The sequence below is a fragment of the Convolutriloba macropyga genome, chromosome 9 (assembly GCF_964194025.1).
Source record: "Convolutriloba macropyga chromosome 9, txConMacr16.3, whole genome shotgun sequence".
Classification (NCBI taxonomy): Eukaryota; Metazoa; Xenacoelomorpha; order Acoela; family Convolutidae; genus Convolutriloba; species Convolutriloba macropyga.
Window position 1 is genome coordinate 44275135 of NC_134476.1, and position 16474 is coordinate 44291608.

Sequence of the window (16474 nt, forward strand, 5' to 3'; positions counted from 1 at the left end):
AGAGCAGAATGATTAAGTTCATGCTCCTATTCAGCCGACAAGGAAAAGTGCGTCTGCAGCAATGGTATGAGGCGTACCCTGAGAAACAAAAGAAGAAGACAATGCGAGAGTTGATAGCTGTTATCCTTTCTAGGAAACCCAAAATGAGCAGCTTCCTCGAGTATAAAGAGCTCAAAATCATCTACAAACGATACGCTAGCCTCTACTTCTGCTGCGCTGTTGAACAAAACGACAACGAACTCATTGTACTTGAGGTCATACATCGATATGTAGAACTGTTGGACAAGTATTTTGGAAGTGTTTGTGAACTGGACATTATATTCAACTTCGAAAAGGCATACTACATGCTGGGGGAGTTAGTGTTAGGCGGTGAAATCCAAGAGACTAGCAAGAAAAACGTACTCAAAGCTATCGCAGATCAAGACATTCTACAGGAAGAGCACGAGAGCCGGAATCTTCTAGAAGAAATCGGACTGACCTGAATGGATAATGTGAATATTTTGGTGTAACTTATGGATGGAGTGATTCCTCCTGTGTCTAGTGTACAATCCAAATTAACTAAAGTGCGTGTTCACAATTTTGTGGGAAAATGGTTTTACATATTGTCATTTAAATACGATGAATTGTAATGTGTATATAATGCTTTTACATTCAAGTTTATCAGTAAATTACTCTAATTCCAACTTCCTTGTCAAATTTGTATTGAAGAGAAAAGCGCCAGTTTGAAATGGATCGTTCAAGCAACAGGACAGTTGTTTATAAAACATGGCACTGCTAAAGTGTATGTAAATAAGTCTAATGACTAAAAAGATTTATGCATACAATCATGCGCACATATGAATGATTTGATGTTAAATTAAAGTTAGGAAACTTAAATAGCTGCTACTATTAGCATTGTAATCGAAGAATGAGGGATTTCGTTGAACACTGCCTTTTTGTACGTCTTCAAATGCACTTTTCATTTTTCGAATTAAACAACCGTTCAAAGTTTTTATTTTTTAAGCTCCCCTTCCGTGTTTGAATCTATTTCTAATGAGAGAGCTCTTTGGTAACTAAGCTGTTCTAATAGTGATTCTTTGATCCGTACGATCTTCATGTTTTCTGTACTTTTCGTTCTTTTTTTCATTTCATTACTCTTTTGTTTGCTTGTGTATAACAAGTCGAAATGCTGTTTGATGTGCTATGCCATCCAGATGTGCTATGCCACGAAAGTCGTCTTAGAATAAAAAAAAAATTGGGGGAAAATTATACACTCAGAAATGGCAGATACAGACGCTTCTGTTTCACTGAGTGGATTAAATTAGGCCATTGAGACTTGTTATTATTTAGACTAATTAACAAAACGAACGACAAAAATAACAAAAAATACGGCAGAATTTAAAAATTCACTTTTTAATTGCTCTCGAACGAAATTTGAAGCGCAGTTACTAGAACCGGTGCTGGTCTTTTTTCTGCAAAATTTTTGCTTTACCTCTTTGAGCTTTTGCGTAACTTTTCGCTTCACTCTTTTGCTCTGCGCGATCCAAATTTCTTTCTTCGCAACTGTCAGCAGCTTAGCCTCAAATGGCGGCAGTTCACTACTAAAAGTTGCATGAAAATTGCGACAAAATTGTTGTATATTTTTCTGCTACAAATCAGTGGTTGTGGTTATTAATTGCTCTCAAACGAAGTTTGTAGCAATTATATTAGCCCTGCGGTCTTTTTTATGTGATTTTTCGCGTCACCGATTTTTCGTCTGACCCATTTGAATTTTCGTCCTTGAAATGGAATAAACAGGTAGCGCCCAGTGGGCATTAAGTGCTCTTAGAGCCGTTCAGCTCACTAGTCTCCAGGTAAGCGATTCAAAGAAACTGTTTTGAAGACTTAAACTTATGGTGCGAAGGGCTGTTCTTAAAGATGGAAGAACCACCCCCGGCTGTTGCCACCCCCACCCCCGCTGTTACCACCACCCCACTGTTGCCCCACCACCATCAGACACCAGGTGCACCCTCCCGAGTGGTTAGCTACTGACGAAGCAAACTGCTCGCTGCTCGTTTGAGAGCAATTCGCCCGGCGTTAGTCGGTTATGTTAGTTGTATATAATCCCCTCTAATGTCATTTGAGCCCCCTTTGTGAATTTAAATACCCCCCGTTCTTCCGACGTCAGTCGGCTATGCTCTTGTTTTAAAACATTATTGAAATGAATTTGGCAAACATTAAATTTCTCTACCACTAAAAAGAGATTTGGAAACTTTTTCCTTCTTTGTATTAGCTTTTTTTTTATTTTTTTCTCCTTTAACCACTCCAATGTCTATCTAATAGTACCACTCCAATTGGACCTCTTATGAAATCCATGTCAAACATTTTGTGATCAGCTCTTCTAAAAAACAATACCGGAAGACTTTCGCATCAGAAAATACACCTATTTTAAACTAAAAGTATTTTAAATTTAAAATTTAAAAAAATTAAACTACTTCATATAATACAAGCTTTTATAGAAAAAGTGTTCCCATACAAATGACAAGATGGAAATGGTCACGCAAAATCAGGCGAGCATCATTTTGCTCACAGACTCATCTAAGATTGTAGAAAATGAGAAAAGAACAAAGAAATCGCGCAAAAATTATTTTTCTCAAATTTTAAACATACAACATGTTTCCAAAGAGCTACGTGCAGCATGATTTCTGCTTATAAAGCTTGATTGCTGCTTCATATGCGTTATATTGCTAAGGCGTGAAAAACGGTGTGATATATAGAAGTTTTAAGAGATATTTCTTTCGTTTCTTCCGCTTAAACAGAAAGGATTGTTAAACCGCGCTGTTCTTTCACTGTTTGCCAAGTTGTTACGCTACGAGATGTTGGATTTTTATCAACTGAAACATAAAAACAGTTCAGTTTGAAATCAAGAACCAGTGCATATCATGCATACAAACGTTATCTGAAAAATAACAATTTTGAGGCCAAAAATCGAGCGGAAGACCCCCAAAATTGTCAAAAATCCGAAAAAAGTTAATTCCGAAATCCAAAAAAAAATCCGAAAAAGGATTTCAAAAACTCTTTAGAGCGTTTCAGAGTTACTTATAACGCTTTCTCTTGCTAGGATACAATTTCCAGAGGTACAGTTAGGTACAATTCTCAAAAAATTTGGAGTTTTTTTCAAGAGATGCTGCAAAAGTCAGTGAAGGAAAAAAAAAACCAATTGGTTTTGTTTCAAATGGTGTGTCAATATGCTCAGGCAACCTTTCTTTAACTGGCAGAATGTTGTTTTTACAGATCAAACAGGCGAGCGCATATTCAGCGACAGAATAGTTCGAATTTTTTGAAGAAATGGAACAAGGTTTCTTGAAAAAACAAAAAATTGAGTTTAAAAAAAAACGATCACTTATGTTTTAGGGCGCAATCCAATCAGATGGAGGGAAAATGCTTGTTAAATGTCCAGACATGATAAGCGGTGCTGGTTATTCGGAAATTTAGAAAAAATACGAAGAAAAAATGCATTTTCAGAACATTATTTTTTAAGATAATGTTCCTGTGCATAAATCGAATATTATTGGCACTTTTTTTTCCAAGAGAGTGAGTGGCAGGTACTGGAATATCAGGCATATAACACAGATATAAATCCAGTCGGAAATTTATGGGCATTTTGAAGTAGAGATTACAAAACGGAGTTTTTGAGAAAATTTCGAAAAAAATTTCGAAGAGAAAACTTCGAAGAAAAGAAATTTGGAACGAAGTTGACCCAGATATCGTTAGAAACCTGCATGAAAACTATACAAACCGACTGCCAGACGTTAAAAAAACTAAAGATGTAATGAAATTTTATTTGAGATCAACTTATACTCAAAATGGTCTATCTTATGTTTGTGATGCTTTTTAAAAAATCTTCAAGTGTATGTAGCTTTTTGGTATCAGTGTAATTATAGAAACAACTGCTTTGTGGCATCGAGATTTTAATCAGCTGTTTAGTAAAAATGGTGAGTGTATTCGTTTCGCAATAAAAGTGTTAAAACAAAATGGCTAAAAGTCATTAAAATACCCTAAAAATGTGCAAATCAATTGAAAATACTCGTGTTCTACACACAAAAACGATCAGCGTTTTCACATTAGCGTATTGAAAAATTTTTCAGCAGAATTTCGCTCGATGACACTTAGCACACATTAATTTCTCGCTCTCTTTAAAAACAACGGTTTCGCGAAACTTCTCTCTTTTGGCTCTTTCCTTCAAATCTGATCATGAGTCAATGCTCTACATTTCTTTTCACATTTCATTTCTTGTTTCCTATTCACATCAGAAAATTAGTTTTTAAAAAGACACCACTCTTTTTGTAGTTCGAGCAAAGACAGCGCGGCGAAACAATGGAAATCCTTTGAGTTATAACTCACAAGATTACACACAAACTGCTGCCCTTGTATATAATAAAGAATTTAATTGTTGTTTTCGAATTTTGTTTTTATAGGTATTGTAGATTTCATACGCAACATCATTGGCTGTCTGTATTTGTTGGGTGTTCTGCAGCACGTAAGTCAATATTGCTAATATTTCGGCGGCAGCCTGCCGTCTATGTTTGAATTTTTCAACTTCGGTATTCAATTACTACATATGCAGTATATTGATGTGAACAAAAAAAGAGACAATGAGAATACATTTTACCCCCGGTTCAATTATCGAAAAATTTTTTTGTACCTGTACACTAAAGATATCAACTGGGCACAGATGTCGTAGCAAAAAAGTACCCCTGATATTAAATTCCACCCACAAATTTTACGTTTTGTTCCAAGCGCAAGTTTTGTAGGTGGAACTCTCTATCAGGGGAACTTTTTTTGTTAAGACGTCTGTAACCGATTGATATCTTTAGTATACGGAAATAAAAAGCTCATCAAAAATTAAACCGATTGGTGTTTCGGAAGGGAGTTTTCAAAACAATTGATTTTTGATGCCACTGTTACGCTATACATATTGTCTTATCTGACAAGGATACATCGGGAGTTTAAAATCCCATTTTTACTGCTAACACTAACCGTGTCTATTTAAATGACAAGGTTATTATGATATCAACTTTATACGGTACCTTTGAGAAGAACGCTTTGTTGAAATTTCTGCATTTGGCAATGTAGTTTTTTGTCGAGTTTGTTCATTTTCTTCTATTGATCACTGAATTAAGTGTCAGTTAATTTTGACTTGGTTTCTGACCAGAATTTAAATACAAAAATCATCGATTACTACTTGGTGTTACCACATTAGCTATGAGCCTCTTACGATCATAAGCACAAGCTATATAGCTGTTTGCATTCAGATTTGAAAGGTGGAAATTGACCATTGAAGGCTTCGAGTTTGGCGCGAACGTGTCATCTTGAGCTGTTCCGGCTCTCAATGACTCTAGGAATTCAGGAACCATATTTTGATTCTAAGTGTGTTCACATCAGCTTTACGCCCTGACTCCATCGAATAACAATTATCTTTTGCTGGCCAGCTGTTTCTTTTAGATTGAAGTGAATCGTAAGAATTTTTTAATTTTATATTTAGCAGTCAATGTGTAGCAGTTATGGCTATCGGAATATAAATTTCAATACTCGTCCTAAAGAAAAATTCAAGCTTTTCGAAAGTTTTTGTTTTTTGAGGATGCTGCTTCTATCGGCTTCCCTGCCGAATGATTTATAAATGAAGTTTAAATGATATGTCATTTAAATGTATCAAGATTTTATGAGTTTTCTTTAAGTTTATATAAGTGATCTGAAACTGTTATTCTAAACCCACTCAACGTTTTAAAGTAGAAATTTTATAGTCGAAGGTCAATAAAATATGTCAGATTAATCGTTTGGAAAATCACGGGCCCTTAAAATAGACGGTCTGTTAAATTGCTTTTTACTAGAAGTTAACTTTGGTTCCTTGGCATACCTGTTATAGCAATACTCAAAGAACGAAAAGCTATATTGAGCAAGAAGATGGTATGGAGAACATACTGGTGGAGTTCTTCTGTAAATTTTGAAAGCTTCCGAAATTTTTAATCAAATTTTGAGAGTTTTTTTGTATTTCTCATACACTGTTTCTCAGATCAAATGCTTCAGGTTATTTACTAAGTTAGTTATTCACGAGACGATGAATCTACTCTAAATACAAAATAAGTTCTCATGTTTTCCATTTTGAGCTCAAATTGCCTTTGTTATTTTTTGTTCAGCGCCTCTGATTTTTTAAACAAAATTTTCTACGTGAGAAAGTTAAAGATGTTAAAACGCTTATCAGATCAATTAATCGCTCCCTCGAATTCTAACCAATAGTTTCAAATTGTCTAAAGGAGTGCTGTTGAAAAGCTCCGCTAAGTTTTGTTAAATTTTTCCCCGTAAATGAGAACCACAAGCTGGTGCGAAACCCTATTGCTTAGCGATTACGTTCACGCTGGAGTTACGTACAGCCACCAGAGTGTGATATTTAATAACCACCCCAACGTACGTTCTATATTGACACTTAACTTTTAACTGCTCTCGAACGAAATTTGAAGCCATTATTTTAGTCATGATTTTTTATGGCTCGAATAGGATTATCGGTTTTCTACATTTGCTCAACACCCGCTGTAGTTGTAGTTGATGGTCTTTGAAGAGCGTTCATGAGCTGATCATTTTCAGAGCTACTTTGTTTTTATTTTTTTTGAATCTCAGATGTAATTGTTTTTGCTGTAGATCAGAGCAGTCGCAGTTCCCCCAATGGGATTGTTAATTTTTCAAAGTATAGGCTCGATTCGTTTCAGGACCCCTGGGCTGTTTTCAAAGTAAAGTGGCTTTGCGTTGTTGATCACTTACTGTTTTCGAACCTTGACATCTGCTATGAACGTTGCGCATTGACAAAGCATATTAGGATCCCCAGATCTATTGTATAGTAGTTAGACAACTATGTAGTTAGACAACTCTTTTAAGACAACTATGTAAACCCCTATCGTTATTTGGATCTATCCTATTGTGCCCCCAGTACGTTATGCGCCCTCTAGTTAATAAACACATGCCATTACATTGTAAATCATTGTAAAAATAGAGCTGCAAATAATATGCACCCACTAAGTTGGGGGCACAATTGGAAAAGATTCCGTTATTTTTTATTATTTATTAATAGCTGCGATAGGCTTTCTCTTTGCTTTTTATTTTTTCGTCCAGATTTTTATTACGACCAAATGACGTCATTATTATTTAAGATCTGCGGTGGTAAAGTGTTTTTGCTCCTTTGCTTGATTGTTTTTCGGCCGATATGTCTCACCTCTCAGCTGTCGCAGCTTTTTTGTGACAATATGCCAGCTATGTTAATTATTATTGTCATTGACATTGTTGGTTTTGTTGCGATAATTAATTGCTCTTGAACGAAGTTTGACGCAATTACTGTAAACGCGTTCCGAGTGACTTTTGCCCTCTTCACTTTTTGTGTATTAGGCGATCTAAAATTCTCTCTCATTCAACATTTTAAGCAGCCGAAATTAATTGGCGGCAGTTCACTGCTAAAAGTCAAATTAAAATTGCCGAAATTGGTGTTATTTTTTCATTTTTAATGTTTACAGTAGTATACGAGAACCTCTAATGACCCCCCCCCCCCCCACCAAGGCTGCAATAGATTCGCTCTCCAACTTGTTCGAGAAAAATTTTTCGACGTTAGTCGTTTTTTTTCAATTACAAATTTAATCCTATAGTAAATCCTATTGTAAGTTGCAACATTAGTAAGCGTTGGAAAACCATAAAGTTTGCAGATGAACTTGTAGATGTCAATGACGTATTCTGTACTCTAGTTTTTGCATCTAGCTTAATTTCTGAATTTAGCTTAGTTTGTTGTGAATATGGACTTGACTGTTGAGCTCTATCTAGAGTTTTCGAAACGTTTGCTTGCTCTGCAACCCACTGGGATGTGCTTTTTGTTCCGACCCCACTTGTGGGGCGAGGAACTATATACTCAAATAGGTTTTTTTTTGTTCACACAATTTTGGTCGATCGATATATTCATCGTAGAGAAATGTGAGTGGTATCATTAAAAAGCTCGTCCAGCGTAGAGTTAGGAATTAAAAAGAATTTTTTTGATTTCGTTTTTTTTTCGAGGAGTTATCAAGGTTTAAATTTTTGTGTGAACAGAGGAAATTTGGCATGATTTTGTTCACTTTTAGCTTAATTTTCTTTCAAATTTAGATATTTTCAATAAAAATATCAATTCATGACTACTTTTCACGCTACTAAATGAAACATTTTTTCTCTTCTAATAGGCGAAAGGCGACAATAATGCTAGTTTTGGTGTCATAGATAAATTTAATATAAAAAATAAAACTCGACTTCTCTTTGAAAGCTGTTTTTTAAACTTTTTTGCTTTTTTTTGTTTTTTTAGATTCTCTTATAGACTAGTCACTTTCCATATCAAGATTACATTAATGACGAACCTCACTTACAGACAAATGAAGCCCAATGAACAAAAGAATCGTTTTTGAGGGATTGCACTTATTTTCTTTTGGCCTCTACTCTGACTTTTTGTAATTTTTAATGAAATTTCGATTTTCTTTTTGAGATTTTAGCAAAGTTTTCCCAATCAAAGCATAACTTAACGTATTAATTGATTTCCTTTGAAAGCTATTGAATTTAATGGCGTAGATTTTATGTGTTTTTCCATTAAAAATTCGTGGTTTTGATATACTTGTTATTATTTGTTGATTTTTTGAAGTCATTTTCTTACGACGAAGCAGCCTATTGCTGTTAAAAATTAATTGAAGATAGAAAGTTTTTACTGAAAAGTTCATTTTTTTATGGCTTCGACACTTCTCTCTTTTTTGCTGTTTTTCTTTTTGTAGTCGTAAAGCTTCTAATTGAGGATTGAATGAATGATTTTACTCAATGCTGTCAGTTAATAGCGAATAGCCTAAAAGTTATAATAATCGTTTTCAAGTTTTTTTTTAAATTTTTCAGTTTTTGTTGTTCTTTTTCTAGAATGATGTTTTTTCAGCATATTCGCGTAATAACAGATCCAAATGATTTTCAAATAAGGACCAAGTGAAATTATTTGATCGTTCAGTTAGTTTTAGCTGAATTAGTACAGATAATAACTGAAAGAAGAGAAACAACATTCAGATAAAGCTAATGATTTTGATGGCTTCAATAATTTGTGTTTTCGTAATTGTTTTTTAGTTGTTTCTATAACTTTAGTTCGTTTCTATGGCTTAGTCTAAACAAATACAGGTCCTATCGGTTTCGGAATGGTTTTTTTTGTATTTTAATCAAGAATTATTTCATTAAAAGCTAAGAGTTTTTGAGACGTATGAAGTTATGAAAGTTTTTAAAAATGTTGATTGATTTTGAGTTTCGCCTAATTATTTTTTTGTCGACTTGTTACGTACTCCCATTAAAGAAAAATCCGATCTGCTGTGTAGTTAAAAAGAGTTAATTTGTGTAGATAAGGTTCTATCTGATTGCATTTTAACGTTGTTACAGAGTGTTTTTTATTTTAGATATTGAGTTTTTGCCGTGAAATTTGTTTTTGCTGATTTTGTTGTTTGTTTTTTTTTCTCATAGTTTTTAATGGCGCATTTTATGAGCGCTTTAATGAGGCATGGCATTATGTAATTCAATTAGTAGTTTGAGTTTGTAAAGATTTTTTAATTCAAACATATAATTTTGATTATCTCCATTTGGTTGACAATTAAGTCACAAATGTAGATGAGCTTGGGTTGTTACCTTGCCAATTGCTACTATAAGCTGCAGAATGTTGTGTGTATTTATCAATAAGGCGAATCGGAGGCGAACGTTCGAAAACTCCAGACATTCAACTCTAAATGCTGATATCTGCTTGTTTTAAATTTGGTGTCTGATCTTTGAAGAATTTGCTAGCTTTTCCATGTCATGCTACGGACTATGTAAACTTCCAAAAAGTTGCAACGCAATTGAACGTTCGAAAAACTCAATGCATGCAAATCAACATCAATATGCTATGTGCATGTTTTGACGTTTAATCTTTTGACAATTTATCAACTACATGACACGGACTCTAGTTAGTCCCATGAAGTTGCAACTCAAGTTAGCGTTCTTATATCTGCATTTTTAAATTTGAACTTTTAATCTTTCGTTGGCGCTGCAACTTGATGGGGCAAACTACGTTAGGGCACCTACGTGCAAGGTCTCTAAGTACTCTGACAAAACAGTACATAGCTCTAATGTTATTCTATTTGCCGTCCTCTAATTGCCGTCATCAAAATTTTGTCAATTAAATGCAGAAATGGCGACTGTATGGACTTTGCATTTTGGAGGAAACCTGTGCGTTTGGGTTTTATTTAGCTTTCGGTGTTTGCTCTTTCACAATTCTTCATCACGGAAATAATCAATGGTGGAACTGATTTGTATAGTATTGTGATGACTGACCATTGTGAGAATTGAGAGAATTAGATTAGATCTGATCTTTTTCAAAATTAAGCATTATTTGAATGCTATTTTTGCGAGCTCAAATGCTGTTTCGGCAATAGCATGAGGGTTTTCACGGAATTTTAAGCACTCTTTGTCAGAATTCTTTCAGTGATTAAAACGTTAACGGTTGTTCACCAGCTTTTTAAGTTGCTCATCTATTGGTTCTTGACCTTTTTATGGGATTGGAAATGTCACAATTAGTTCTGTCTTTTGCATGCTTTGCACTCCATTTTCTCAATGAGATAGGTGTTGAAAAAACAATTAAAGCACCTATAGCAAGGAAGCGACACCTGTAGCAACACAGAACAAAGCTGTAATGTTGCTCTAATGTCTTTACCGTCCTCCAACAGGAGTGCACTAAGAAAATACTATGAAGATAGAAAATTTAACATCCATTTTTTTATTGCGTTGAGAAAATTCTTGAGTGGGCTCCGAATTTCTCTTGTACAATTGGCAACTTGAGCTTTAATTTAGTTTTTCGTATGGTTGCTCTTGCTTCTAAGATGTGAAGAGATAGGAAGTAGATCCGTATAATTCCTTGACGACTGAAAATTACTGAAGTTTTCTCTGAATTGCAATTTGCATGTCAAAGTTTCTAGAAACAATGGAGGAATTGGTGGTGAACCAATCTGCGATTGAGAATTAAGTGGCAATAATTGTAGTAGGGTTGATCTCACCCTTTTTGCAAAACTAAAAGCTAGTTGAATTTTTTCTATAGAATTATCTGTTCTCCGGCAATATCCTGAATTTAATAACATTACAAGGCGGCTCGGTAATGTGCGATCGCACATAAGGTTCCGACCCCGCTCATCCACAATTTTGGCGATATTAAGAAAGCGAGCGAAGACGAACGGAAAAATCAAACAACAACAACAAACATTAATTACATCAAAAAATTTATGTCCGTTTTAAAAAGCAAAACTTAATGACAAAGTCAAAATAGCGTCAGATAAAACTGAAAATAAACTAAATAACTTGTAATTCACCAGAAAAAATGGTTATTCACCAGTTCATAATAAAGCTCGGTAACACTTAGACAAAAAAGAACAGAAATTTTAAAGTTAGTAAATTCGCTGAATTTTAAAAAAACAATTAATTTCAAAGTAATGAAAACCATTTGGAATCAACTAAAATATCCCATAGGTTTACAATTACCAATGCGTCTATGGAATGGAATTAAGAACTCTTGGTATTCAATTTTTTCTGCAGTTACAAAAAGAACAACAAATAGACAACAAACTAAAAATCAATTAAAACTTGCCAGAAAATGCTTTGGGAGCCGTAGAGCCATACTTTGGCCCCCAAAATATGTTCGATTGCACCTTCGTTGAACAGCGGTAATGTATTATGTGGCCGCTCTTTAATAAAAACAAGCAACAATTAGACAAAAAAGAAAAAATGCAAAATTTCGTCATACTTGTTTTTTTTTCGAAAAAAATTGATTTCCAAAGACATAAACGCCAATAATTACAAAATGAAAATTTGAATAGGTTCGTCCGTTCTTCAAAAGGAAGCCCTTGAGACCTGCAATCATCTAGAATGTCTTACGTCTACAAAAAAAACATCAAATACGACAAAAATCAAAAATTCATTTACTTTTTTTTGTGAAAAAACACGTGTGGAAGCCAGTAAAGTCATAACGAATTCTCTTAAAACATTAGACTTTGTGACACCAATCCCTTTTGACACCTTCGTTTGAAATGTATTATGTGCCCTCTCATTAATGAAGCTAGGTAACCATTAGACCACAAAGAAAAAAAAGCAAGATTATATAATACTTGTTTTTATCGAAAAAATTTTTTTTCGAAAGACATGAAAGCCATTAATTACAAAATGAAAAATTGAATAGATTCGTTTATTCTTCCGATGGAAGTCCTCGAGACCTGCAATTATCCAGAACAAGTCTTACGTCTACAAAAAGAACGTCAAATATGACAAAAATCAAAAATTACTAGACTTTTTTTGTGAAAAACCCGTGTCGAAGCCAGTAAGGTCATAACGAATTCTTTAAAAACCTTAGATTTTAAAAAACCAATCCCTTTTGACACCTTCCCTTGACAATAATAATGTCATCTTTAGCCTTTAATTAACGAAACCAGGTAACAAACATACAATAAAAGGAACAAAATTGCGAAGTTGAAATGTTTTTTTTTTCATTTTGGAAAAAAATTGTTTTCGAAGTCATGAAAGCCATTATCTATTTTCTAATATCAGAACATCGGCTCATCTACTCTTCCAGGAAAAGCCAATCAAACCGGGTCATTGTACAGGAAATTAAGAATGACTAAAAAGACAAAGTAAAAACGACAGTTAAAGACAAAATTAAAAATTCAAATAAATTCTTCGAGAAAGTACTGTCGAAGCTGTGAAGAGTCACAATCTATATCATTAAGAATTTAAAGATTATCAATTGTGCGTTAATTGGAACGCCAAAATGTGATATATGAACTAACAATAACGTGATAATTTGACAAAACTAGAAAACATGAAAAATGGGCGAATACCTAAAAATTAAAAAAATGTGAAATCTAGTTGTATCAAAGCCAGAGCACCAGAACTTGAGACGTAAAACTGCAATAAGGACTGAATTTGAATTCAGCAGAAAAAAGGAGCACTCTTTAATTGCTGACAGAAGCTACAAGTTGACCAAATTAAGAGAAAAATGGAGGCAAAGTTCAATAAGCCATTTTTTATTTAAAAATCAAGTATTTTAAAAGTCAAAACGACTATAAGTTTTCAAGCAATCAACTAGATAAATTAATTTTGAGCTAATAGGAAGCCAATAGGACCTATCACTAGTGAGCTTTGATTTGAAATGTTCTGTTAATTAATATAAAAAAGATCGAACTTTTTTTAATAAAAAACCGACTGACGACAATCCGAATTATTTTTGGATTGTAACGGTCCAAGATTGGTACAGAACTAGTCCTGCTAATGCTGATTGTCCATTAGGAATATTTAATTATTGGAATGTCATTGATATAGATATTTTGTTAGTTAAAAAATCAAAAATAAATGCTGCGTTTTTGATAATCAACGGATAAAGTTAGCAAAAAACGGCAAAGTTTTATTTACAGAGCACTCTCAACGGAAGTTGAAGTGGAATTAGCCCCCTTTTCAGTCTACAAAGATTTTGTTAGTGGTGTTTGGGTGTGCACTTCTTGCAAACTTAATCAGAGTGGACTAAAGAAACTTATTTCGTGCTGTTTTTGATGAAAAAGTCTGAATTTTGTGAAATATTTAGCCGGAATTTGTGACTTAAAAAATTCAATGAAAATAGCCGACAATATATTTTGTCTTTAAACGTAAAATCAGCAACATTTTTTTGAAAAATTTTATTAAATTTTATCAAAATTGGCAAAATTTTAGTCAAAAATTCCGAAAAGGTGAATGAAATCAACGGAATTCACTCTATTTTCTCGAAAGTTTAAACCTCGATATCTCCCTGTCAAAAACGAAAACGAAAAAAATCTTTTTAATTCCATATTCTACGCTGGACAAGCTTTCTAATGATACCAGTCTCAACTCAAATATATCGATCGGTCAAAATTGACTGAACAAAAAAAACCATTTGAGTATATAGTTCCTCCCCCCCCCCCCCCCCCCCCCACTCAAGAGGGGTCGGAACAATAATCAAGCAGACCTTTAAAAAGTTTTTTACTTATGGTAATGTTCGTCTTTTTACTTTTTCCTTGGTATATTACTCACTCTCTTGGTTCTTCTTGTAACAGAAATGGAGCTTCTAAAATCAATTCTATTTTTTTTGAATGCTTTGTTCAATTCCTTGCTTTGAGAAAATTTTATAGTTTGGCGGATCACTTTCTTTCAGCTGTTTTCCTCAAGTTACCAAAAAATGGTCCTTTGGGAAGTCGCTTGGTTCTCATTTTGATAAGTGGTCGAAAACAACTAGAGAAGTAATTTAAATGCGCGATTGATTAGTGCCGGACTTTGTTTCAACTTCCGGGTACGCCAATCAATTCGTGCAAAAATTGTTCAGACGTTACCTTGGAAATAGGACTCCAACCTCGAACGGCTACACGGAGCACTGAATAGCAGAAATATTTGACCTCAATCGAGTCACGTCACGTATACTTAAACAGACTTTCAAATGCCAATAATTCTTTCCATTTTATCTTTGTAAGTATTATTCGTACATATCTTCGTACGGTCAAATTTCTGGTCCTTCACTTTATCGACCCACAGTAACAAATTTACTGAACGTCAAAAATATGTTAGCACCCAAAATTTCTAAGCCGAAATATGAATTTCGACTCTATATTAAACAAGGAGGCTCGTTAATGTGCGTTCGCACATGATGTTCCGACCCGAGCTCGTCTACATTTTTGACCTAATTGTCAACCAAATGAACAGATAATCAAAAATATGTTTATACACCCAAACTACGATTTGAATTACATAATGCCATGCCTCATTATTACGCTCACGAGATCAGCCATTAAAAAGACTACCAGAAAAAAAACAAACAAAAATAATCAAAAACAAAAATTTCCCGGCAAAAACTCTAAATTTAAAAACACTCTGTAACAACGTTAAAATGCAATCAGATAAAACCTTATCTACACAAATTAACTCTTTTTAACTACACAGCAGGTCGGATTTTTCTTTAATGGGACTACGTAACAAGTCTACAAAAAAATTAGGCAAAATTCAAAAATCAATCAACATTTTTAAAAAAGTTTCATAACTTCATACGTCTCAGTAACCCTTAGCCTTTAACAAAATAATTCTTGATATAATTACAAAAAAGTCATCACGAAACCGATAGGACCTGTATTCGTTTAGACTAAGCCATAGAAACGAACTAAAGTTGTAGAAAAACTAAAAAAAAACAAACAAATTGCGAAAACACAAATTATTGAAGCCAATAAAATTATTAGCTTTATCTGGATATCGTTTCTCTTATTTCAATTTTTATCTATAATAAACTATTAAATAATTTCACTCGGTCCTTATTTGAAAATCAAATCATTGGGATGTGTTATTATGCGAATATGCTAAAAAAAAACAGAAAAAGAAACAAATATTGACCACCCACAAATTTTTTATGAAAACGCATGCCATCCACCAAAGGAAACATCAGTTAAGGAAAAATATCAATAGACGGGTTAATTTTTGGATTGCATGAAATTGAATGGCACATCCCAGTGATGAGAATAAGTTACAAGTTGACGAAAAGAACAAAAACTGAAAAATTCAAAAAAAATTTTCAAAACGAATAATATCAACTTTAAGGCTATTCGCTCTATGCTGACTGCATTGAGTAACATCATTCATTCAACCCTCAATTAGAAGCTTATGAGACCTCTCTTCGTTTTACGACTGCAAAATATATAAAAAAAAGTCAAAAACAGCAAAGTAAAAAATGAAGTGTCGAAGCCACTAAAAAGTGAACTTTTCAGTAAAGACTTTCTATCTTCAATTATTTTTTAACAGCAATGGGATGCTTCTTCGTTTAAAAAAATGATTTCAAAAAATTAACAAATATGAACAAGTATATCAAAACCACGAAATTTTTACGAAAAACACGTAATATCAACGCCATGAAATTAATAGGTTTTCAAGGAAATCAATAAATAACGCTGTTATGCCTCGACGGGCGGACTATGATATTTATCATTGCTAAGTCATCAATAAGACATCACAATAAGTCATATGGATATGAAAACGACAACAAATACAGGCAAACATCAAAATTTCAATAAAAAAGTGCGAGACGGAATTGTCGAATCCATTAAACCATGAGCTTTTTTCTGAAAACTTTCTCTATGATCTTTTGAACGTTTTTTCTAAGCAAATGAGAACTATAAATATTACGATATGATTATAAGATTTCAAAAGGCACCAAAATAATGAGAAAAAATATCCAAAAATTTAAAAAAAAAGTGACTTTAAAAAACAAGAAATGCAATAAATTTTCTAAAAAAAAAACAGCTCTCAAAGAGAATTCGAGTTTTATTTTCCATAGTAAACTTATACATGAGACCAAAACTAGTATTTTTGTCGCCTTTTGTCTATTAGGAATGAAAGAATGTTTCAATTAGTAGCGTGAAATGTAATCTTTAATTGA

The 16474-nt window shown here is 33.6% G+C and overlaps 1 protein-coding gene across 1 annotated transcript; it reads left to right on the forward strand.

Annotated features, from left to right (window-relative positions):
* On the forward strand, nt 1-696 carry LOC142345396 (AP-1 complex subunit sigma-2-like). Its single transcript, XM_075397441.1, has one exon. The coding sequence runs from the start codon at nt 9-11 to the stop codon at nt 480-482; it is 474 nt and encodes a 157-aa protein (XP_075253556.1). The 5' UTR covers nt 1-8; the 3' UTR covers nt 483-696.
* Nucleotides 697-16474: the final 15778 nt, after the last annotated feature.